The 25,806-nt window shown below is 48.0% G+C and overlaps 2 protein-coding genes; both read right to left on the bottom strand.

The window, feature by feature from the left end:
• Positions 1-7,289: 7,289 nt before the first annotated feature.
• On the bottom strand, positions 7,290-8,024 carry GSTUM_00010924001 (uncharacterized protein). XM_002841592.2 has 1 exon: positions 7,290-8,024. The coding sequence occupies exon 1, from the start codon at positions 7,884-7,886 to the stop codon at positions 7,416-7,418; it is 471 nt and encodes a 156-aa protein (XP_002841638.1). The 5' UTR covers positions 7,887-8,024; the 3' UTR covers positions 7,290-7,415.
• An 11,970-nt stretch (positions 8,025-19,994) lies between these two features.
• Positions 19,995-25,717, bottom strand: GSTUM_00010923001 (uncharacterized protein; the record flags this gene model as incomplete). Its single annotated transcript, XM_002841591.1, has 3 exons — positions 19,995-20,319; positions 20,474-21,118; positions 21,186-25,717. 3 exons carry the CDS (start codon positions 25,715-25,717, stop codon positions 19,995-19,997), a joined length of 5,502 nt encoding a protein of 1,833 aa, XP_002841637.1.
• Between the last annotated feature and the right edge of the window lie 89 nt (positions 25,718-25,806).

Raw genomic sequence — 25,806 nt, 5'->3', positions numbered from 1 at the left:
TGAAGTATTTATTGTGAGCGAAATAAGATAAAGTATTGGTGTGCTCACTTCCGATACGGAGTGCAAGAAGTAGGAAAAGTACTTAGAACAAAGCGTGAAGAACCTACCGTCCTCGGCCGCATCGGCCTCCTTATATAGTGTTCTTTCTGTCCGTAATCATGTGACCCAAAGTAGTCACATGTGCGAAACCAAATCATAATAACCTAATCATGTGACCAACGTGGTCATACACTCAAAACCCATGACCTCATAGCAAGGTCATGTGCAAAAACTCATAAACCAATCATAACACAATAAACAAGTCATATGACTCGAATGAGTCATATACGTGAAACCCATGACCTCATAATGAGGTCATATGCAAAACATAAATTATATGCACAAGGCATACCCGCAAGGCACACTCGCAAGGCATACTTACCAGGCGCACGTCCCATGACTCATAATTGAGTCATATGCAAAACATAACATAATAAGTCATATGACCCAAATGAGTCATATGCATGAAACAATAACATACCTATGACTCATAATTATGAGCCATGTAAAAACCTTTTCTCCTGCCAAGCCACATTCATGACACTTGTCCTTATAAATCCAGTGATGGTGTCAGCCATCATTTGAGTGAAAAGTACACTTATCATGTGCACAAGGAATTAGGAGTCGTTCTCTAGCTAGCAGTTAAGAATGTCTTACTTCTCCTGTTGGTAACCACTTTGGCATCCTCCTCTTGTACTCCTTCCATGAGGGAATAAAGTACTGTTGGCGATAGAAAGCTACATCTGGTTTCTCATACCCATCAATATACACACGTTTTCTCACCTCTTTCCATTTAAACCCCAATTTCTTCAACCAATTAATAGCTGTTGAAGCAGTTAGACTCATTCTCCCCTTGGTATACTTCTCAATCAATACTTGATGAGTGCAAGATACCTGCATCTCAGCATCTTGCTGACTGGTTTAAGTGGTCCAATATTCCATGACTTCCTTTGCTAGACCATGTCTGGATATATCTCATTTATTGCAATCATGTTAGTTAATCTCATAATCTTTTAAAACTGATTGCATTTATTGGACTATATACTTTCACCAACTTCTTCAATGTACTCACATACAGCAATCAGTGTTCCTTCTTCACTCAGCATAGATTGTGACTTTGCATGCTTTCAATGTTGACTTAATATGATTGAACTTGATTGAATCCAACTTCGCTCCCAGCGGATAATAGTTGCTGCCATATGCTTGCTTCAGCCCCAGCTAGTTGCTGTATCAAGCGAGGCCTTCTTCCGTGAAAGCTCTGGATACTTTATTTGTCAGTTTATAAACTGAAACACTTGATAGTATCTTTTAAGATCCTGATTGCTTTTTGGAATCCACTTTTTCCACTTCAACACCTGCTGTATATCAGTGACCCCTAGTTTGGCATACTTAATGTTAGTATCATATTACTATACTCAAATTTACTTGTTGAATTCAGATCAATCATACCTCTTTTCATCACAATTGCTCGCACTTCTTTTGGAACCATTGGCCATTTCTCCTCTACCAATCTTTCAATATCTTTCCCATTTCCCTCTGCATGATCCTCATTTGACTGCTGCTCTGACATTCTTTGCTTCTCCTGCTTCTTCTTCTTTTTTGCTCTTCACCACAGGGTACTTTTCGACAGCTCTTTTTGTCCACTTGACATACTTGGCGCAATAGTAGAATTATCATGCAACATGACAGGGCCCTGATTGGATTCTGCCCAAGAGCTATCAGTAACCTGGGATGGACTCAGTTGCTGATAACTTTCCGATTAGCTGACTTCTGATTCGGGGCTTGTGGAATGCAGTACATTGCAGTACTTTTTTGGGTGGCCACCTGCAGGACCAATACTTTGCATGTGTTTCTGTTTGTTGCTAATTCGTGGCATATTGATGTTGATTGTGAATTGATATTGATATAGATTGTAATGTTTTTGTGCATTCAAGTTTACTCTCTGAAACTACATTCATCAACTATCACCATATCTTAGTAATCTACTGTATTTCTTATCATGATCCTAAGTAAATTCTATCCTTAGTTTCACTCTTACCAAAATTTTCACTTTTTAAACTCTAATAACTATTGCTGACAGCCCTTAATTTAAAAAGAAAAACCGCTACCCTGTTCTCCATAGAATTAGCTTCAACCTAGCATTTTTTTTTGCAAAATTACTTGTTGTGGTTGACTAGTTAGAAATCGCGTTTGGCCCATTCGGAGGACCCGGTTTGGGTCCATTTGCACTAGTAAAGGCGCCCTGCTCCCTGCTCCCTGCTTCTCGCCTGCTTGCCTGCTTGCCTGGCTTCCAACCATAACATTCCAGTAGTCGCCAGCGGACGAAATGACAGTGTAACTCTGAGCAGCCTGCCGTAGATAGGATATTCCAGCCCAAGGTCGATACCATAGATACTCCACCATTACTTCGTCCACGGTCGGCCTGGCATTCGCGAAGTTACAGCGCAGTTATAGAATTCGACAGTACCTGCTTCTGAAGCCACGCTCGTGAGCCCGGCGGGTTCCTCAATCTGAATTTTTATCGTGCCGGTACCGTATTTCACCCACATAGTCTGTGAGTATCGTATGCTCGTGTACGCTGTATGTCTTGGAAATGTTTCACCGCCATGATTCTGTTTGTTTTTTTCCCCCAATCTTTTTGTACTCCCCCGAATTTCTGTTTACAGAGAACTCTCCAAACGAGTACTCCTCGTTTCCCCAGCTGGGTATAATATGATGCTAGGGAAACCCCTTCCACAATTCCTTCTCGCGCAGCGCGGCATCAAAAACCACGACACTCACTCCTCCGCCAAACCCCAGAAACCGTGCGACCGATTTAAGAACTTAATATTTTTAGGACTTTTTATCATCGTAAAGGCATGGCATAGTAGTTGGGCTGTTTTTTTTGTTTTTTTTCGAATGGCAGATGGGCGGCGCGGAACTCGGTTGCGGGTGCCTTTGAAGTCACTTGATCCCACCAGTATCAATTCTGTATGATACCAAGATTCATCGAAAAGGGAAGACTGCACCCACAACAAATAGAAGGGGACGATGAGGAACGGTAATCCCACCCAGACATCCATTCATCCTTCCTTCCTTCATCACTTCCTTCCCCCATCTAACATCCCCCCCCCTCCGAGACCTCCCAGCCCACCCTCCAATTGATCAACCCCCAACCACATTATTTTCCGGACAGCAGAAAAACCCTCTTGAAACCCCCGCTCTCAGCATTTGTCCCTGCACAAGACTAACAACCAAACAAACAAAATTGTATGGACGAAACCCTGGGACCCTTTCTCTCCCCCTTCCCCCCTATCCCAACCTCCACCCCCATGATAAATTACAGTATCAGCGGAAACGAAAGCAGATAGTCCACCGCACTTCGCATCTAACTGCCAAGCGAGCTATCGATTTCGTTATCTTGGCTTATCGACCTTCCCTTCCTTGCTTCAGCTACGTTGACCAGTATAATAATATAACAGAAAAAGACCACTAACCAACTCAGAGATACCTGTAGTCCACCGGAAGAGAATAAGCTGTGCGAATGCTGATGTCCAGGTTAAATCTCTCTTGTTTACTTTCGAGAAGTGAAGTGAGATCGAGATGAATGAAATCTTGGCAAAATCTTGTCTCAATGCCGGAACTACCAGCCCGGCTCTTTTGTTTGGCATTGCCCAAGTATCTGTAAATTAAGTCCCAGCACTGGACCGCTTTCACCGCAACTTTTTTACATCTCGATCTGCTCTCGTATTTGGGTTAGTCCTTACTGTGCCGACAAGACCATCATAGCCATCATTGTACGAGTACTCGTACGGGGGATCCCGCAGGAGACGAATCCTGTTAACAGACTTTTGTGTTATGTCCATATGTCATCTTTTTACATCGACAGGTCGCTTCAAAAGCGAATCGCAAAAGTGCAGGGTTGCCGAATCTACAAATACGGTACCTCCGGCAGGCAATTTAAACGCAAACAAGGCATGGTATGATATGATTGAAAGATTCACAAAGATTAGCGAAGGTTAATAATCTAGTCATTGAGAAACCTCAACAGACTGGGCTCGGACCCGTAACAGGTATCATATTATGAATGTTTTTTTTCTTCTTCTTTTGTGTGAGTAGCTCCTTCTCTCATTGCTGTTTTGGGCAGTAGCTGACCAGAGTGCTCGTGCGAGAGCAACGAGGCTTGTAACAAAAAAGCTCAGAAGGGGAAAAAAAAGCATGATACAATGAGCCACTCGAACATATCGAGTGTCTCTGCGAAAGCGCCATCTCAAATTCGCAATTAACGTGATGCGGGGCGAATTGTCTTGCTCCTCGCACACGGACGCCGCAGGGATGCCGAATGTTTGATCGCTCGCGATAAGATGGCCTGCCATAATCCAAGAGCTCAGATGAGTTCGTGTGTAAAAGTTCCGTGTCGTGTGGGGCGGTGTTCGAGCTTGCGATTGGGCTCGACTTCTTTTTTTCGGAACGGACTTCGCTCCTCCTCTGCGGTCAAGAGAAAGAGGGAAAGAGAGAAAAGAAAGAACTCTACTCGAGTATCGTAAAATACGACACGGTATTTTGCTTCTTTTTTTTACTGCCGAATAAGAAGAAGTACGAGTACAAGTACCGTATATTGCTGGGGTTGGAGCCAGGGAGTGGCAGTCGCACAGCATGATACATACCGTGTGGCCCTTCTCTTCCATAAAGTTTACAACTCAGGAAACCCGCCCGTGACTCGACGGGAGAGAGAGAAAAAGAGAGAGCTCCACCTCTGATACACGAATATGGTAGCTACAGTATCTCTCCATTCCTCTCCATCCGCCCCACCAATACCGGTAGTGCAAGCCTTACTCGAGTATAATAGCTCGTAGCCACTCATCCACTTCGCCCTCAAATCTGAAGAAAAAAGCAATCCCTCCCTCCAAGCCCCAGAATCACAGACTCTCACTGCGAACAGTCTTACTTTTTCCCCCTCGATCCGTGCATATTACTTTTTTTCTCTTGAAACACGCCCTCCCGCTCACCCCCCTCCATCATCCCTCCATTATCCCTCCATCCCCTCCATCCCCTCCATCCCCTCCATCCCCTCCATCCCTCCCTCTGTCCATTCACACGTACTCGAGTACAACAGATCATTCGCCCCTTCTCTCCTCGTTTCTCCTCCTTTCCTCCTTGCCATCCGGCCCACCCGCGCGTCCTTTGGCTGGCCGATACGCGGTATAACTTGTGGCTTCCTATCATAATTACTTTTTTATTATTATTTTTTATTTTTTATCCTTTACGCTTCCACAATGGCTCTGTTGTTTGTTAGTTCCTGTTGGTTCTTTTGCCTTGTCTTTCACAAACCAGGTATGTGTTGCGTCGGGCACTGCACCGTTGAACCTCGCTCGCTGCCGCGCAGTTATTTTGTAAACCCATTATAATAATATCATAGTACGAGTACTGTATTGTGATACCCGCTTACTGGTTGTTGGCCTAAATCATTGTCGGTCGGGAATTGGTTTTTTTCCTTCTTATACTGAAGTACTCGTACAGGTACTTGTATCATACTAGATTCCATCAGACTGATATGGAGATTAAGGAATCTTTCCGGGTTGAGGTGCCGATAGGTGGGGGAATGAGGGAGGGATAAGGGGGAAGTTGAAGATGGGGAGGGAGGAGGGGGTTACAGAGACTTCCTTTAGAACTTTTTTCCTCGCTCTGGATTAAGTTATGATAGGCTCACGATGGAGTACGGTTATGGTATGGTAAGAAAGCACAGTTACTCGAGTACGGTAGGTATAAATACGGTACCTCAGACTCCTCCTTTTCGTGGATTAGGTAGCGCGGTATTTCGGGAGTAGCTACCCAGCCTCCCCATAAGGCAGGAATGTATGATGCCAAACTCCATCGCAAGCAAGCAAGCAAGCAAGCACACACATACTCGAGTACAGTACTGTACATACAAGTACCCCAGTAGAAATCACAGGCAACGCTAAAGCAAAAAAATTTCCTTCTTCATCTTCATCTTTACCATCAATTCCTAAGACGAGTTAACCCATAAATTAAGTACATGTACTGTACACGTACAGGTCTACTACTTGAGTAGTATGATACAGAACGGTAAATTAGAACATGCATCTATGGTAAGTTGCCGCATGATATCTCGCTACGAGTATCATACTTGTGCAAAATCCAATCCACGCTATCTTCCCCCCAGCAATACCGGTACAAGTCGAATCAAAAGGAAAAATAATAATCATGCAGAGCACGTCCCCACCACCCCATCCGTGCGCCCTCGCTTCGTTTCACGCATCACACTTTGCATGTACTTGTACCTTCCTTCCTTCCTTCCTTCCTTCCTGCCTCAGCCCGGCCGGCCTCTAATACGGCACGGTATCTACAAGTATCCATCTATCGCATCACATCACATCACATCACATATAACCCTAGCCACCAAACCCTTTCCTCCCAGTCAGATGGCCCCATACTCGAGTAATACACCCCACGAAAGTATCCGTGCAATTTCGGATCCACGGGTTGGTACTTGTATTTGTACCTAAAACTGGATATTGATATTGCGAGACCAAGGGTGACAAGACTTTCGCAAGTCAAGTGATTGAGGCAACATGCAGAGGTAGGCTAGACCCTGCGCTTGCCACGAATAGCTAGAACGGGATATGAATGGGTGGATGAGGGAGGGAGATGCGGTGAAGAGACGACAAGGCACATTTCTTGGCGCAGCGGTTGGGTGTTGGTTGTGGGGTGGTTGCACGGATAAGGTGTTGCCTAAAGGAGGGGTTCGTCTCATGGGGTTGCGGTAACGTTGTGGTGAAGCGCGACGCAGCGTACCGGTAGGTGCCCTATCGGTCGCGGAGTGTGGTGATGAAGGAGAGTATTCGAATGGAATGGAAACGGGGATATCATCCATCACTTGATCAAACCCAACTGGGGACTCATTCGGTTAAGCTGATACTTCACGGCAATCGCATCAGCAAAAGTTGTTCTGGCAACTCGGAAAAGGCAGGAGGCCCCCGAACCAATGGCCATACAAAGAGGAATCCCCGCAATCCATTTCGGTGAAACTGAGGGGGGGATGGGAAGAGAGGGAGAGAGGGAGAGGGAAAAAAAAAAAAAAAAAAAAAAAAGGAAATGGAATATCACTCACAAGGTACTGTACTCGTGCGGTAACATTACAGCCGGTATTATTAGGTATATGGTAAGTTCCCCTCACTCGGGAATCGGAGAAACCTCTCCGACATCCCTCCATAAATACCAAGACACCCCCCACTCTACCGGTATTACACCATTTCCCCCCTCCCCCTCAATCCCGGAAAAGGGCAGGACGAAAAAGGATAGGAAAAGAAAATGGGGGTAAAAAAGGAAAAAAGTGATAGGTAAGGTATGATGAGGGATGATGCCATGCGGCTCCATCACATATCCCCCCCCGCCTTTCGTAGAATCGCCAACGACAACAACGACTTCGTTGGTCTGGAGGGGGCCCTAGGAGAGCGGGGTTGGAGGGGTAATTTTTCGAAGCCGGTGATTAGCGTTTCTACCTTCCCCCCCGTTGCGTGTGCTGAGGTGGATGAGGTTGAAGAAGCACAAGTGCTGGAAACTGATCTTCCATCCCATCTTTCTGCCGCCGACGATGATGGCGCTGCGGTGGCGACAGCAGTAGGACAAGTGCATCTTCCATCCTTCCTCCCAGCGCACTCATGCGATACTTCTTCTTCGTCGTCGTCGTCGTCTTCCCACGGCATACGCCGGTCGAGGCACGGCCTACTCGGCCATGATGGGAACGCACAGGTATACCCGTTCGTTGGGGATCTAGGAGACGACAGGCCGAACAGTGTGGGCTTCACGTCAGGGATTTGAGCGGTCATAACGGTGGACAGGTACATTTTGGCTGTAACTTTGTTGGGATGTGAATGGTGTATGGGTTGATAGGCATTTGTGGGGTTTGGGGTGGCGTGGTGGAAGTGATGTAGTAATTGTGCTAGTAGTGGTAGGAGGAGGAGAGGAAGTGGGATGAAGGAGAGGTGAGGGGTGATATATATTGCGTGAGTCATGGCAAGCTGAGCAGGCGGGCGGAGAAGGAAGTAAGTGGGAATCAAGAATCAGCAGGCAGGTGGAGGCGGCGGTGGTGGTGGAGGAGGCGCGCCACTACTCGTAGACCAAGAGAGGGGGATGGGAAGTGGATGCGGAATGAATGGATACCGGTAGGTGGATGGATGGGGTGGGCGGAGGGTCGGGTGTGAATGGAATTAGAATGCAGGTTTAGAGAGCAGAACAAAATCACACAAAGGCTTTTTTTTGTCGTTCCCCGGACTGGGCTCCGAATTGGATCCAATAGGCTAGAATATCCCACTGTATCACACCTCAGCTACCTATCCTCTCCAATACAAGCACACATATTCTTTACATACCGGTATCGAGTTTTTTTTGCCTTGGGCGTGCAATCTGTGTCTCATTTCCACGGAGGGGTTTTTCTCACTCGACTCCACTACCGTAGATCGCATTAGACTATGGGGTTACAAGTATTTCATACCGCTTACCAAATTTTTCTGCTGGTTCCGAGTTTCTCCTTTTGGATGGAAAAACATGTCCCTACTGGAGCAAATCTTCAGGGTCCACGGTGCGCTCCTTCCCAGACACCATAGGCTGCTTCGCGAATTATCATACGCTGGGCGCTATCGTAGAAAGGGTTGAAAGGAGAGCCCATGTACCCGTACAGTACTGTAGAGTACCGGTATGATACGCTACATTGCCGGTTGGGAGCATGATACTCGGATAGATTGGATTGCGACTTATCACCACTTCAGCGCTGTATAGTACAGTACAGTACAGCACAGCCGCCAGCCAGTCCAGCACAGCTGATAGAGAACGCAACGGCAATCCAGTCCGACCGGCCCACATGGTCTCTCTCTCATTTCCTGTTTTTCACTCTATCGCATTGTATCTCACTCTATCATACTCGAGTACGGTATCTATCACGCTGAGCCTGTAGAGTATTTCCGTCCGGCTGATCCAAAACACCGCATATGAAAAATGAATGAATAATGGATGGGTGGTGGACCTTTTGGTTGCCGTATTGGTGACTTTCCGGAAAAGACTCTGGATGTGAGGCAAATCCGGTTCTGGGCCAACCAGATCATTAGGATTTGACTCTGGATGCTTGATCGCAAAAGGTCCCTTATTCCCTCGGTTCAGCTGTGTATGGTAATATCATCATCAAAAACCCGCAAAGTAAGCAACCCCCCCTCCCCCCCCCACTCTACTCGAGTACAGTACCGGTACTTATTCATTTCAACCCGGAACCGTCCATCCATCCGTCCGTTTCATTCCCCCATCCACCTGACCATTCCCAACCACCACCACCACCACCGCCCCGCTTTAGACCTCCGTGTGAGCCTCGCCCTTACTCACTCAACTCACTCGCACCGGTAGACGGGCGATCCAGGCAAAATAACTTCCCCCAGTGCCATGGTCTGGGGGACTCTTGGAGTCGTTGAGCTGAAAAAGCGTTGCCCGCCCGTGGCAACAGGCAGTAGTAGGTAGTGGTGGGGTTAGTCTACCCTAGCCTCGGAACCCAGGATCTCGTCACAGACTTTCAAGAGGCTACCATAGGTCCCGAGGCTAAGGTGGCGGTGGTGGCCCTAGTGAGTGTGGGGGGGTGCGGGGTGGGATGGTGGGGTGCTGGTAGACTAATTCAAAGCTGGGTTCAGCGCGACACGCTATGATAAGGTATCATACCGGTATCATGTAAGCGAAAAGTCCACAGGCGGGGTGCAAAATTCCCCGGAGGTGTGGGGTGGTGTCAGCCGCTCTACGACGAACTCGTGTCCCCGCACCAAGAATTGGCAGCCTTTTTGGGGTGGCCACCGTATTACAGACCCCGAGGAATGGGCGAACGGGTGCCAATTCTTGGCTCGGGGACACGAGCAGTTGATTGCTGTACGAGTACTCGAGTAACTTAGACTAGACTACTCGAGTACAGTACTGCTGCCACGCCAATACAAGTATCATACTGGTATACCGTATATATTATAAGGAGGTATTAAAGCTTGCATGAATGAATGAAAGGTTGGGTTCTCCTTCGTTCTCTCTCTTTCTTCCCACTGCATCATACCGTGCTGTACGAGAGCTCTACAGTACTGTTCGAAGGTCCGCATGGAATTTCCGGAATGCTGTCATACAAGTACAGTACAGTACAGTACCGGTAGGGTGAGTGGAAGTGCTACTTTGTTTGTGCGATGGGGGAGTGAGGGAATGGATGGATGAAATGTTCCTTATGACGAACGACGAAGGTGGGGGGGGAATGTTGTATTATCTCCCGTCCGAGAGATAATACTGTCTGCCCTTCCTTCGCGATACCGGTATTCCTTCATTACCTACTCATCGTCGGTCTATTGCCGAACTCGGCAACGAAGGCGAAATAGCCTCCCTCATTCAATCAATCGAAGGAAGCCAAGCAGGAACGAAAAGGCCGCAACACAGACGGGCGAAATTATTTTCCACTCAACAGTGTCATCAGAGCCCTCCATTCATGTAATACTATCAAGTTTTTTTCCTCGCCGTCAGCTACTGACTCACCTTTCACGGTTTGACTGGCGGTGATGGTGTAGTGGTGGTGGTGGTGGTGAGTGACAATGATCCGGTTCGCCATCCATCCAGACTCGCACACACCCATCCGCCCGTTACCGTTTCTACGGGTGCGGTAAGCTATTCTTGCATACGCCATGGAGAAGAAAAAAGCCTCCAGGGACCCTCTTACTGTAGTGTACGCTTCATTCTACTCGTGCTAAGTGCTCGTACGAGTAAAGTACAGCGGCATCTGCAGAGTTGTCATTCCCCTCCAGATACTCGAGTACCTTTCTATTATTCAGCAAGAATCCAATGTGATACAGTAACTGTACTCGTACGAGTACCGGCAGATGCTTATAATGTCCCCAGAGAGATATATATATATATATCCAGAAATTGTCACGTAAGAACCGCCTTGTTCTGTTTTTGTTGATGGGTACTCAAATATTGTCCTTGGGCTAGACTGCTGTACAGTACAGCACAGGGAAGGAAGGGTATGGGAATTGTAGGAAATGCGGCTGTACCTGCCCTGTCGCTGCTGAACTTTCCTGCCATGCCATGCATGCGCGAATACAGTGCCTGTACTGTACCGCAGACTTCTGTACAGTACAGTACAGTACCCGTAAGACCAATCAATCAGGGCAGTAGAACTATATATATAATCCTACGTAATAATTAGCCCGTGGCGACCAGATATCTTTTTACGTTTTTCACCGGTACCGGTTATCCCCTGATCCCCCCTCTTTTCTTCCTTTTCTTGGGGGAAGGGCGAAGTCTGCGGGTGGGGAAAAATCCTGGCGTTTTCAAGGGAACAGGAGGCATCACACGGCCGGGTTGGCGATGATGCAATGGTCGGTTAACTATGAAATCCGACCAGAAGGCAACACGTTTTGGGACCGGGTGGTAGGCGATGCCCTTGCTTGCTCTAACTTTCTTGCTTTCTTGCTTCACGCAGGGCGAGAATGAAATGAGCGCGCGCTTCCTACGTACAGTACCGTACAGTACGGTACTGTACAGCACTCGAACTAAATTACCGGTATTCAACACAACTCGCCCGTTGCGGCTAATACGTATCTGATCGAATCGTGGCGTTCAGAAAAAAAAAAGTAGATTTTCGGTAAATATCTCGTGGGAAGGCGGGTGCAGCTTGATATGATATGATACATACATACAGTACTCGTACCAGCAGTACAGTACTGTACATACAAGCTCGGTAAGTAGAGTAAAGATGAAAATATTCATTTGCCGATAAGTCCAGCCAGCCAGCAATCGAGTTTATGATATCCATTCTCGATGTTACCGGTAGTATCATATATATTCGGTATATCATAGTTGCGACAACGATAACTTAAAAACTCACAACCGAAATCCTCAATTCTTCCTCCCTCGCTCCTTCCGCTCCGCTCCGTTCGGATCTGAAATGGATTGAATATGCCCGCAGTGAGTCTTCCCCCCCCCCCCTCTCTCTCCTCCTACTCGCAAAAGGCTTTTCGGCGGTAGTACGGTAGTCAAGTTATTATTATTATTCCAGAGAAGGCCTTCTTGGGTGGTGGCGGGGAATTGGTTATAGGACTAGTATGACGGAATGGACCTGGGAAGCGAGTCGAGTGAGGGGGGGTTGCATCGGAGTGCAGGCAGGTGCAGGTTTTGTCACGGGAGGATGATTGGTAGGAGGAGGAGGAGGAGGAGGAAGAAGAATAGGGGAAATATCATGCTCGTGATCACGATGGGAGTAATAGGGGTGAAGGATACCTGTACTGTACTGTAAGGGCCATGGTTGCTGTGCTGTACAGTACCGTGGGTCCAACGTGGATGCAGAGTTGTTGTTCCGAGGAGCTTTTCACAGTAATTAGCTGCAGTGCTGGCGGTTAACTTTAGCGAACGACCTAGAAACTCGGTAATGCAGTTGTCTCGCTTTTGTACTCTCACTCGCACTCTTAGACTCATCCATGATACAAATAGCACACAGCACTAGTGCTGAGTATGCACTGTACGGTCCAAGTACGGTAGCCTGGTTGGAACCTCCTAATAATAATTCGCACTTGGCTTACATCTCTGACTTCCACCACAACTACGATACTCCGCCTCACAATAACATCCAACGAACGTAAAGAGGACCCACTTCTCATCCCCGGTAACGCGCAAGGCATAACCCGTCCTCGCTTGCTCCCAGGGGTACCGTACAGCAGGCAACAAGTAAGTTTAGTAGAAACAGCACATTAAGCTTTCCCCAGCGCTAAACATACATATCATCCACTCATACATACATACATACATACAAGCAGTTCCGACAATACTTCCCGCAGGTGAATATCGACCAACCAATTCAAATCCACGGTAGCCTTTGAACCCACTTTCCAACCGCAATATGATACCCGAGCATGAACTGCCCGGAGCGCCTGATCTAAGGGGTTTACGGATATGTGCCCCTCCCCCTTACCACTATGCTACGGTAGGCGTAAGCTGGAAGTGCCCTTTTCCCCTGAAGGAGGGCTTCACTAGAACATGTATTGTCACTCGCGAAGGGCGGGTTGGAGGGTGAGTTGCTCGTAAGATACCACCCGTGCTCTCCCGGGGGAGGGGAGGTTGGTCGGGATGGCACGGGATGTCGTCGGCGTTGTCCTCGTGAGGAACATGGAAGAAGGGAATGGCGGCGTTCACGTGGCCGTGATCGAGCACCTTTCTCTACGATACTGTGGAGCAGATACCACATGGCCCACCCCACGGTGACTGCACCCTAGTTGCGCCGAGGTTCCCGGGGTCCTCGGAATTTTACACTTCCCTCCTCCTCCTCCTCCTCCTCCCCCCTCCATGGACCTGGAGGGCTCACGTACTGTACGGTATCTCCTCCCCATCTCAATTATTTTGAGTTCCCCCTCGCGATTTCGTAGATTCCAGAAAGCGCACTCGTGACCGACCGGTGTCTCGTCTTGTGGTTTGATGTACTGTACCCGTGATTGCCGTGTCGATCTTTTGTTGTGAGAGGAGGGGGGTCTGAATGTGGGGTAAATTTGAGTTTATGAAGATGGGTCGGGTGAGCATTATTGGGGTAGGTTTTGCTGTATTACGTTCCCTGGGCCGTCTATTTCGGGGGGGGGAGCTTGTTTGATTGTTTTGATTATCTAGAGAGGGTGGGCGGTCATGGAGTATCACTCGGTTATAGGTTCATCGAGGTTCGAAGGAGGGTTAGCATGGACTCTGCCATGGAGTGGTGGAGCATCTTTAGGTTTGGGTTGTGGATACGTGAGCTGAGATGAGCGTTGAGCTAGACGTCATCTTTCCATGCACAGTATCTACCGGTATCATAGGACGTATACCACCGAAACTTCCCAACTAGGGAGGCTTTTCCAGAACCCCCGCTAATGCTTTACGAGGGCATCCTATCCTAAGCACAGGGAAACAGTGAATCATTTCACATGCCAAAAACAGCGCCAGTTACGATATTACCTTTTCTCCACACAATACGCTGCAGGCTCCTGGCGAATCTAAATTCCTCCATCGACCAAATTACCGTAGAGCTCTCTCCCCTGCCATCTACACCTGCTCCGAGTCTTTGATAGCTACTATTAACGCGGGTGTCGAGTTTGAGGATAATGGATTGGGAGGGGTCGGGTGTCCTCAAATTTTCTCTCGGTATCATGTGCTACGAGTGCTGTTCAGGTACTCCGCATAAAGGACCCGAAGGCTTGAGTCCGAACTTGGTATGGGCGCTCAGATGGCGCATAGACAATTCGCCATATAAAGTTTTGCCCCCGTGCTCAGGTTCTGAATGCCGGGTATGATACTTGTATCCGAAGCAACTTTTCGGGGTTTAGGTAAAACTACATGTACTGTACTCGTACTCGTACGGGGTGCGATAGCTTGGGCCAAGACTGACTTTTCATGGACTTTTCAAGTTCAGCGTATCATAGCAAAGCAACATGTGCCAATCAAAAATCTGCACACGAAGGCATACCGTGCTCGAGTAGACTACGGTACCGGCAGTAGTGCTATCCACCAGTTCACGGCCGACTCATAGCTACTGGTAGCCCTGCGCTTCACAACGCCACACCCACCACCTCCTCACACGGACCAGCACCGATAGGGACCCAGTAGACTACCATGAGCTCAACCGGGCATCTTGAAGGCGAGGGAATACTGGCCAATGTGGAAATGCTTCCTATCGTAAGCCGATGACAAAGTTGGGAGGAGGGAGCATGCCTCGGAAAGGTGTTCACATTGCCCGAGTGGAGTGCAAGCACGGTGCAGTAGTTAGCCAACGGCACCACCTTCCCCAACGCAAGCTGAGATCGTATTCAGATGGGTTAGTCTAATTTGCCCAGAAGCAGCCACCCACTGCACTTTCAATCAGTGGCCGCTCTCACGATACCCAATCACCACCCAAATTCCCTTGAAACCCCTCCATAGTGAACTTAGTCTAACGGTATCCCTCGTTCCGATAACACAATGACGTAGTCTGGTCATCTCACCGCCCTAAAGAAGTTCCATCTCGCTCGGCGGGGGCGGGTGAATAATATGCACGCCCGGAACAGGAGGATATCAGGAATAAAATAAAAGTGATTACTACTAGTCGTTTGTCATATCCGGGCCATTGCCGTACCCGACCCGAGGGGAACAACGACAAGCATCCGGTTGTAGAGAGATGCCGGTACCGGTACGAGTACGAGTACTCGGGCACTCGAGTACCGGTATGATGATAGAGGGTTCTAGCCCACCGTTTATTATAATCGGTTCTCAAAACTATGCCGAGATCGGACTAGCGGTTCGGAGACTGGGTATTGCCGATGAGCAAGAGTCAATCTTAAATTTAGTGCGTGAGCTCCTTGCCGAACACATGAAAACCAACGCAAAACATTTTCCAATCAAACCGGAAATAGGATAGAACAGTCGAGTGAGGTGTGACTCAGTAAGAGAGAGTGGGATTTGTAAATTTAAAGAAGGTTGTGCCCCCCTGTGCTAATCATTTCTAACAAGGTTTCCACCTTTTCCCGGGAAGGAGCTTCCTGAAGGGTCTTACTCTCGCTCGCACGTTGAGGGGCAACGCTTAGTTTGACTCCAACCAGTCTAGATGCTGCACTCGAGTACCGGTAGTGTGTTATGCTCGAGTAACGGTTATCGTCAAGTGACAGACCTTGCACCGGTACTGTAGCCGGCAATGAAGCACAGCTCCACCTTCTGTCGAGTGCCCGGCTGTTGTTACCGTGTCGTCGCTCTTCAGTGCCGATGGGTTGCTGAATACGTTCTCCTGGAATTTTGCGCCGGAGTTGTGTATGGCGCTGGAGTGATATGTCATAGATTTCGACATATACCTTGAGCTGGCTAGTGCTCAAGTCCCTACTTGCCAACGAGCCTTTAGTGATATAACGAGGGGAATCAATTTCTAAGCACAAGTCCTCCTCCCCACTCCCCCTATCAAACAGAACTCCACTAGGTCACCACGATGCTGTACCGAACTAAATTCCTATACAACCAATGTCCATTCCCCCCTCCTATTACTTTGCACCGCTACCGTATTCCAGATTCCTACCACAACCGGATGGTCTCGATCGTGGCACTTCATGACTGATCACTCGGAGTCCGGGACCAATACGGTAGAGGTCGTTCGATAGGGTATCGTAACCAGACAGAGGGCCAAAATACACCGGAAGCGAAGGCCCCCGAGTTACCATTACCCAACCCCTATGGCTGGGACAGCATAGAAGAAAACAAGAAGGGGTAAAATAATAATAATAATAATAATAATAATAATAATAATAATAATGGCACCAGCATAAAAAGTGTGCCTTCCATTCTCCTAGAGTGCCGTAGTGAGGTGTGTGGAACGTCCTCCAGGCTGCTGTGGTATCAAGACCAGGGAAAGATACATTGCGACGGACCTTACCCGGTTCATGTGCCCACAGTTCTGTATCATACGAACTCCCTACAAAAAGGACCGAGATAAATATGCGGCATACTTTTAACATGCCGGGTAAATTTTCAATTTTCAATGCTTTTTTTTCTCCCCTCAAAGCCTAGTTTCAAAATCATCGCTCGGGAAAACCTCTACCGGCATCGGGACTTTAGCGTAGAGTACAGTACAGTACAACACAACACAACCTCCGTTCGCCAGCCATATCAGGAGATCCCGCCTCCGGCAATCTACGATACACAACAGAGCACGATATATTGGCCTGGAAATTACGCACAGCCAATCACTTCCTCCTACCCCCGTACAAGTACACCATCCGCGATTCCCAAACTTGGAAGCGAGTGCAGTACGAGTAGTTTACCCTCCCACCGCGCGCACCCAACCAGCCTGTTACAATACAGTGCATGAGTAAGCAGCATCGCACAGGCACGGCACTAGTATCATAGGCGCTTGGATAGAGTTATGGTGGTACTGTACAGTACAGTAATTTACAGTCAAATCCTAAGCCGACGCGAGTCAGAACTTAAAAAAAAAATTTATCTTCACCCCGTCCCCGCATTAAAAAAGCACGGATGTATACCCCCTCTTGGCAACCCCCATCCCGCACTTCGGACAAATTCCCCCCTCGGTCGATCGACCTACTGACCGCCCGCTTGAAAATACTACAGTATAACACCCCCTCCGGACCGATCCATAACCCCTGAAACACCCGCAGTAAGCAGGTACAGTACTGTACTGTGCTGGGAATTCTTTCGCCTCCGAGATTTGGAACGGTGATCCGCAATAACGGGAGCGGTAGGTAGGTAGGTAAATAGGTTACAGTGTGGGCGCTGGATATGGATATGTGCTCAGGCGGTGGGTTTAGGCTGTTTTTGGTTGGGCACGGTGGTGAGAGTGGATGTCTTGGGAGGGGAAGTGGGTTGCCGTGGTTGGTTCGGGGCTAGCGCTTGGGGCGTGGTGGGGTGTACAGTACATGGGCGAGTGAGTTGGAGTGACGCTGTGCCATCTTCAAAAGTTAGGTTTGGCAATGCGCTCCTTCGATTGAGGGAAAGATGTACATATTGTGGGAAATCCATTCTTTGTTCGGATAAGCTGGACTGCTGTCATACAGGTGTCCATTTCAGGCCATTCGCTAGCCAGTGCAAAAGCAAAGGCATAAAAAGATAAAAGAAGAAAAAGAAAAACGAATCCGTAAATATACAAAATGAAAACGCCCATTATCATGCCTCCCCTCACCAGCTCCCCCCCCCCCAATCTAGAAAGAGAGAAGGATGGAGAAAAACCACCCCACGTCCTTCCCTACCTCCCTAAGCCTGACTCCGCTTCCGCCCACTCTCTCCAGGCCCCCCGATTAGGAAATATTGGTGAGGAAGGCGATTCCGACTCCTTTGTCCCACTACCGCTGCCCAACGTTTGAGGAAGATTTGCCCTACAATCATGTAGATCGGTAGACCTTATCATACCCCATGTTACAAGTAGTACTATTGATATTTCGGCTTTGGTGGGGGAGGTAACGACATACTAAGTTAAGGGTCTGTTTGGCACATCATGATCCGAGATAGCAGACAGCTCATAGGGTACGACAAACACGCCCTACACCATTGGAAACGCAAGAGCAATCACCGCAATCACTCGCCCATCTGGGCCAGTACACAGCCTCCACAACCTCCCCCCCCCGGAACCCCCTTCCATAGCGCTTCTCGAGGGAGATACTCTATATACGGCTCTACCATATATTCTCGAAACCTGGGCCTTATCCACCCCTCAAGCCTCCCCGTGCACGGAAATATAGTACAATGCACAACTGTCAGAACCGGGGGTGCCGAACCCATGCTATTGATAAGACTTTTCTTTCAATTAGCCACCAGCGCATCATATCACACAATTCCGGAACTCACAGGTGTCCAGCACACACCGATAAGATTCACAATGATCAAATGCGCAAATCCGTTACCTCTCGGTATTTCAAGCCCTAACGCCCTAGCTACGGCATCAGCGGGCCAAAGTATGATAATTATGATACTGAAATGTTGTAGATATGGCTGCCTTCTGGTTATGCCATCACAGGGCTTAACGTCCACGACGACTCAAAAGGTATCATACCAAACAAAAAAGCAAAAAATTACTATCATACTGTACAAGTCCAATCCGACCACATGTGACACACCCGTGTCTTCCCAAGCACAAATCAGAATAGCTCTCTGTGACCCGGTAACAACCCAGGTTCGAAGGGGAAGTTTATGTAGCGCACGGTAGGATGCAATATAATGCGGTACAATGTAGTAACTTGGTGTAAACTTGTCATACTAAGTAAAAGAAAGACGATTTAGGTTTTCAAATAAGCAGTTAAGGGGGGGTGCTTGGCTGCCCAATAATAATTTCAAGCCGCGATTTTAAATCATAACAACGCAGCCAAACGCCCCCTAAAGCTAGCAGCTCCAGCGTTGCGGATAAGAATATTGTGCGCCCAACTTGGCTATTCCCCAGTAGCACCCTCCTGTCCACAATACCCCTCATATGCTACCCACTAAAAAGGTCGTCTCCAAGGCTTGTATAACCAGCTCCCAATCATTGCAAGTTGGCCATCTAAAACCCACTTGATGATGAAGCTCGACATATCTCCACTCTCTAAAACACGAACTCCCATGGGAAAATACACCATTACTCGGCATAGAATTTCTTTTATGAGCCAGGAATGTGCTTATTCATCTTTAAACCAGCCAGGGTATTATATGTCAAGACTCTACTGCAACCACAAAGGGGGAGAAAAAAAAAGGTTTTAAAAACAACTGGGGACATAAGAAATACTGTAGTTTTGAGGTTAAATAGTACTCGTGCATCACGACACTGAAGGAAAAAGGCAAAGAAACCTGTCAAGGACGTTAAGCATAGCGGGATGCCGGCACTGGAGCGCCGCTGCCAGGAAATCAGAGGGAAAAAAGGGAAGTGGTGCGATGGTACAGTACAGTAGTAGAAAAAAAAATATAAGAAAAATGTCAGCAGTAATAAACATCAAAGGCTTTCGTTAAGCAGGCCCAAAACTCCGTCTGTCAAGTGCTACCCAACCCCATCCACCCCAAACGTTAAAGAAAGAAAGAAAATCCAGTACCCCTCCACAGAAAAATCGAAACAGTATCCATAATAATAATAATAATACAAAAAGGGTCTCAAAATATTACCCGCTGAGGGGTTATGGTCTCGACTGGAACGATGCGGAAACTTGCCAAAATTGGGGGACAGGGAAGCCCTAACATATCCTCCGTCCGAGCATGTCGTAATGCTCCTATCCGCTCTATCATGTGGTGTCTCTATGTACCCCATATCACCGGGTTGTACCAGAGTAAATACTAACACACCCTGAACTCTCCCCGGCATCCTTGGTCTTCTATTCGACTAAAAACCCTTGCTTATCCTTTAACGACACTCGCCGCACGGTATCGTCACCGTACCGGTTAATTGATTGACCTCTCGCCACACAACCAACACCACACCGCAGCCGTTCGCAATACTACTCGCCCTAATTGCCTCTATCCCCCGTTCTAACTAAGTCCCGATTTTTGAGTTCCTCCAGAACGTGGTCCTCCCTCCACAGCTCCCCCACCCGGAACTCTAAACCATCCAACTCTTTCATCCTAGGGCACTTTTGGCCAATCGTAATCTCGTACCTCCTTCTTGTAACTGCTGACTCAAGATCCATCTGCGCTTGGAAGGTGCGATCACTTGCAGTGTCGCCCGGCACCATGGTAAAAGGATCCTTTATGTATTCGTCAGGATCTTCCGGCGAAGAGAGCGACCTGCGAGAGGACGAAGCAGGATAGAAACCTATTGTGAGAGGGTTCATTCTGGAACGATAGTAAAGGTGGATGTCAGCGGCCATGCCAATAGATTCAATGGTGCAGGATATCTGAAGCGTGGTTGAGGCACGGAGTGATTATATAAAATCCCAAGACATAGACTAAAAACATGGAAGGGGAAGGGGTCAGATGGCGTCCCTACCTTAGATCGAGATAGCTTAGCGACTGGAAATGCGCAAGCACAGCACCCGCTTTCTTCACACTTTTGACCCTATTACCCACAAGCAGCAGCTTCTTTAATCTTACGACTCCTAAAAGCGGCCTTAGGTCCGAAATTGCATTGTTATTAAGATTCAAGACTCTTGTATTGCACACAAGATACCCGAAATTCTCTGGAAGGCTGGTCAGCTGGGCTGACGCAAGTTCCAGATACTGTAAATTCAAGAAGTCTAATCTGAAGCTCAGATCCCGGAGAGGGTTTCCTGAAAGGTAGATCTTTCGGGCCTCGAACATCCTCTCATATTGGATAGTGAATTCTTTTACGTCCTGCTCCCTTGTCGAAATGCTGTCTAATTGTTTCGCTCGGCTAAGACCGCTAATATCTTTGAGGCGATTATTATCTATATAGAGGATTCGAAGATTTGGGTACTGCGAAACATCGAAAGTTTCGAAGTAATTCTGTGTGAGTTTTATCGAACGTAAAGAATTGAGTCGGACCCCATTAGGAATATTCAGACCACATAGCTTATTTTGATCTAGATTAAGGTGAATCAAAGCAGGTAGGTTGTCAAGTCCTGAGATCGCCTCCATGTTGTTACCTCTCAAGTCCAACTCGGTGAGACGTTTCCTGGAAGATGCCACGAGTCAATCTATATCCAAAATAGGAAAACCCCAAGAACAAAAACAGAACCTACATGGAAGCCTTCTCAAACGACACAGTTGTCAACTTATTTCTCCTAGCCCTCAACGACGCCAATCCGTCCATATTCAGAACACCCTCAAGGCTCTCCAAAGAGTTTTCATCTACCTTGAGCTCTCTTAGATGTTTCAGGTTCCTGAGCCCATCTAAGTTTTCTAGACCATTTCTCGAAATATCCAAATACTGCAGATTGAAAAGATGTCCAAAGTGGGTGATCGAACTCAAGCAGTTACTCGCCGCCTTTAGATCCTTTACGTTTTCCGGAACCCCTGAGAGTTGACCAAGCTGGTTATTACTAACGTCTAGTTCCTCTATTCTCTGGCACCATTCGTTGAGAGTATGTAGCGTTTCCATCTTCCTATCAGCAAGCTTTAAGAACTTCATCCACTCCCAATATGGCTCATACGGCTCCACATCTGTAAGGGTTTTAATGAGGTTTTCCTGGGCAATCGAGAAGCTTGCTTCAATTGACTTAGCGCTAGCTTTAGGCCCCCTACGGGTCGCAAGGAACGAGAGTTCGAGATTGATCAGAGCTTCGGTGGTTTCATAGTGATATGAGATATCTGCCAGTGGCGTCATATGAAATGATACATCTGTCTTTTTGACCGTTGATGGAGGAAGGCTCGAAACATAGGTCGCAAAATGTGTAGGCAGGGGTGTCAGCGAGCTGCTCAAGCTTATCCTACGGAGAGACCGCGAAATATCTTCCACCCCAACGGTTTCCTCATCTTCCTCCTTAATTCTTGAAATTGGTCTTCCAACAAAAGACTTGTTCCCACCCGAACGCCGCCTAGCGGCCCCTCGGTAGGTACCACCGGATGAAAATATCCTTGAACTCCGTCGCGTTTGCCGTAGTGAACCATGATCAAGAAAGCCATCGACGCCGGCATCTAAGCAGCTGTCATCGCCATCATCCCAGGATTCAGGGACCTCCTTCGGCGAAGAAGTTGATTGTCTCATCATGGATGCAGTCGTGGGAGAAGAATAATCTTCAGCATAGGAGACCTGCCTTCGCCGGATGGGCTCCGGGACCCTGCACTGATCGTCTAAACCTAGTTCCGTGGGCCGTGGTAACTCTTCTTCGCTGCGAATACTCCTTTCTTCCTTGCCATTCTTGCCTTCCCCATCCACCTTTTTCCCTGGTACATTCCTCTCATTGCTGCCGGATGCAGTGGGATCTCCGCTTATAATAGCAGGCTTGCTTTCGTGGCTTCCAAAACTAGTCACTCTAGTTTCTGTTCCGGTTCCCGCAGATCGGCTTTTACCACTTCCAGTGCCAACGGTGCTTATGTTCTCACCACCAAACCAGGGTCGGCTTTCCCAGATCTCTGTCCCATCACCAGTCAAATCCGCATCACAATCATCTTCCACGTCCAGGATCAACCTCGAGCTTCTCCAGACACCACTCTTCTCCTCATCACTTGTCATGCCTTCCCATTGCTTCCTTGCCATCTCCAGAGCCTGTGCTTCCTCCTGGGAATTCACACTCAGATCCGATATTCCCAGAAATGGATCGGAGTCGGAAACCCCCCCATCCGGGGTCCGAGACCCGACCCATGCCATAGACTTTTGATCGAAAGTCATTTCTGCAGAGCCCTTCAAGGCTAGGGGATGGTTCACGTGTAAGCCGGGTGTAATGACTTCTACTGAAGAATTGGATCCCTGACTGCTAATCGAAGATTGAGTGTTCAAAGTGTCGTGATGTATATCCCTGGAATCACTATGAGGGTCCAACGGATTCTTGGAGGTGACGATATGAGAGACTTCGCGGAAAAAACTATCTTCCGTTCCGCCGGCCTGTGGACTGCTTGATCCTACCATTTTAGAATTTCGAGTTGGTGAATTTCTCTGTATCTGCGAGTCCGTGCTGTATCCACTGTTAAAACTCTCACCCTCGCCACCCCCAGCCCCAGGGTTTTTCAAGTTGCTCTGTCTAGACCGCAGCCCCATACCCCTGATTCTGTCCATCACTTCTTCAGCTTGTAAGAGAAAGTCCTGCGTTGTGACACTTCCTTTCCTTAAGGTCTCGGATTCCCTCGGTTGTGGCATCCCAAACCCCTTATCTTCCATGGGATCGCCCCTGCTTCCGCAGAAGACTAACCTGCAACTTTTCCCCTTTAGCGGGCTTCCATTGGCTAGCGAAAAATCCGCACTGTTCGAAGCACCATAGTTGTAATCTTTCTCCAGAACTGGGACCTTCGGCAATCTATCCCTCGAGCTTGGTGTGGGAACCTCTTGACTAGTCGCAATTCTCCTCCCTGATTTTGATGCTGGGGTTCTGGAAAGCTGTTCGTGCCCAGGGGTACGAGAAGCCCTGCTCCTAGGTCGACTGGAACTCAACAACAGACTTCCCTCTTCAACTTCAGGTGATATTCGGCGCGTTCGCCCGGGTGTACACCCAGCCGAAAGAAGTCTTCCCGCCTTGGGCCCATCAACGTAGCCATATCCACCGCTATTGCTCCGTCTAAGTCTCTTTGGTGTTCTTTCTTTGACTGGACTAATAGGCGCTAAAATACCATCATTAACAGTGGCACTCTCATCGCTTTTCCATCTGCGGTGTTTTCTACCTCCTTCTACTAGTGACTCCTCCGTAACGCCAGTGACACGCTTCGCCGCTGATTCCGGAGCTGAAGTATGACGATGGTGAGCCAACGCAGTAGTAGTGGTTGTGGTTGTGGTCGTGGTTCTGATTTGTCTGTGCGACTTGATGACAGCTTTAGTATAAGCAACATCCCTCTTCGCATTTCTTGAAGGTGACTTCTCCTTCTCTTGTCTCCTCGCCATGGCCTCTAACCTGTTGACAACTATACTCCCACCAGAAAACTCGGTACTCCCCTCTTCCTGCCAGCTGTCCTCGTGTTCGTCCTGGCTAACTGCCACCTGGGGTAATACAAATTTTGGTTTCTCAGCAACATTGTCCTCTAATTCTCCAAGACGCTTAACGAGTTTTTCATTGGTGTATGTATCATAATTGCTATGGAACAACTTTAATGGGCTGCCGGAAGATTTACTATCGCCCATGATTCTTACCTCCCCTGCCTTGATAGGTGGGGTGCGAGGTGCCGGCAAGATATGATGTTCGGAAGGATAAGACGAGATAAACGGATCGTCCTCATCGGCGATCACGGAGGAGCTAAGTGCGTTCTTTAGAGGAGATTTGGGCGCATTTTTGTGTCGTCGAATGTTATCCAAAATGGTATTTCCACCTATACCATGACCATCTGCAGATTGAGCTTCGCCTAAGAAACCACCAGTAGTGCTTCCATGAGATGATGGCTCAATGTTAGAGACGAACGGAGAAGCCAACGTTTTCTCCCCCTCCTCCTCCTGACTTTGATGTTGAGGGCATGCTTTAATAGGCGATGCGAAAGGTGAGCCTAAATCTCCGGCGCTCTTTTCTGAGTCATTTTCACTCCCATCAAATGTATAATCTTCTTCGCCCTCCAGCTCGCTTTCTCCGAACTGACTAGTTTCTGAACACGTGTGTGCCACTACAGGTGGGCTCGAAGGATATACCGAAGTATCGTTCTCGTCGGGTAAGAAGGGTTTCCTTCCCTTAGATGCACCAGTACTCGACATCATCTCTCCCAAAGTATCGTCCATCTCCGGCGCTTCGTTATCATGACAGCTTATCGGTAATATTTGCGACTCCTGCCCCGCGACGCAATCTCTATTTCTCACTGGTGTCGACCCCAGCCCAATTTTACCCTTCAGAGACCCTAGGCGCCCTGTGAAAACCGGACTAATGCTTTCATCTTTCTTCATCTCTTCACTCGTATTTCCTAGGCAAGTTCCAAAAATCTTCGACTCGACTTTGTCAATATCTCCAGACTTGGCGTCCCCAGGCAACACAGTCCGACTTCGAACATCGTTTTCAATACCGGCGTAATTTCCTGTTTTCCGCTTTCCCTTCATCATGGAAACATCGTCTGATACTAGGGACGGCGTTGACGATCCCCTCCTGTGCATACCTTGCTTAAGCATAGATATTTTCTTGGGCTTAGGCAAAGCCGAAGAATTCTTACGATGAGGAGAACTGGGATCCTTGAGAAAATTAATTCGCTGCCGACTATCCTCCTCCCGCAGAACTGATAAACCAACTCCAAATAAAGTGTTTGTAGGGATCGGGATCAGAGATCTATTTCCTGGTTTCTTCGACTTCTGTTGTAGTTGCTGGTCTTGCTCCTCGATAACACTTGAACTATGACTGGGAGGTGGTTGAAACATGGACTCCAATTGAATAGGGCTGAATAAATCCTTCCCCCCAGGTCCCCCAAAGTCCTCTAACAATTTTCTCTTCCATTCAGGTGTCTCCTTCCGCTCGTTGCCTCCTGTTGAATTTCGCCGCCAGTGACCCGTTGTCGAGTTTACACTCGAATGGTTGCGTTCATGCAGCACACGAGTAGTTCCCGAGGAGAAGTTTGAACGCATCGTTCCCCCAACAACACCACCGCCAGCATTTGAAGGGGAGGAGCGTGGTTGAGAAACCCAATCTTCAGAAAGACTATCAACCCACTGATCAGTCATTCTTTATTGCGCCTGCGATGTCAGTTCCCGTTAGTTTTATGTTTCTCTCTCACCATCTACCCCAGAAAAAAAAATACCTAGAATATATT

This window comes from Tuber melanosporum, assembly GCF_000151645.1.
Source record: "Tuber melanosporum whole genome shotgun sequence assembly, scaffold_77, strain Mel28".
In the NCBI taxonomy this organism is placed as follows: Eukaryota; Fungi; Ascomycota; class Pezizomycetes; order Pezizales; family Tuberaceae; genus Tuber; species Tuber melanosporum.
Note: the sequence above shows the minus strand (reverse complement) of the source record. Positions and strands in the feature narration are given on the sequence as shown.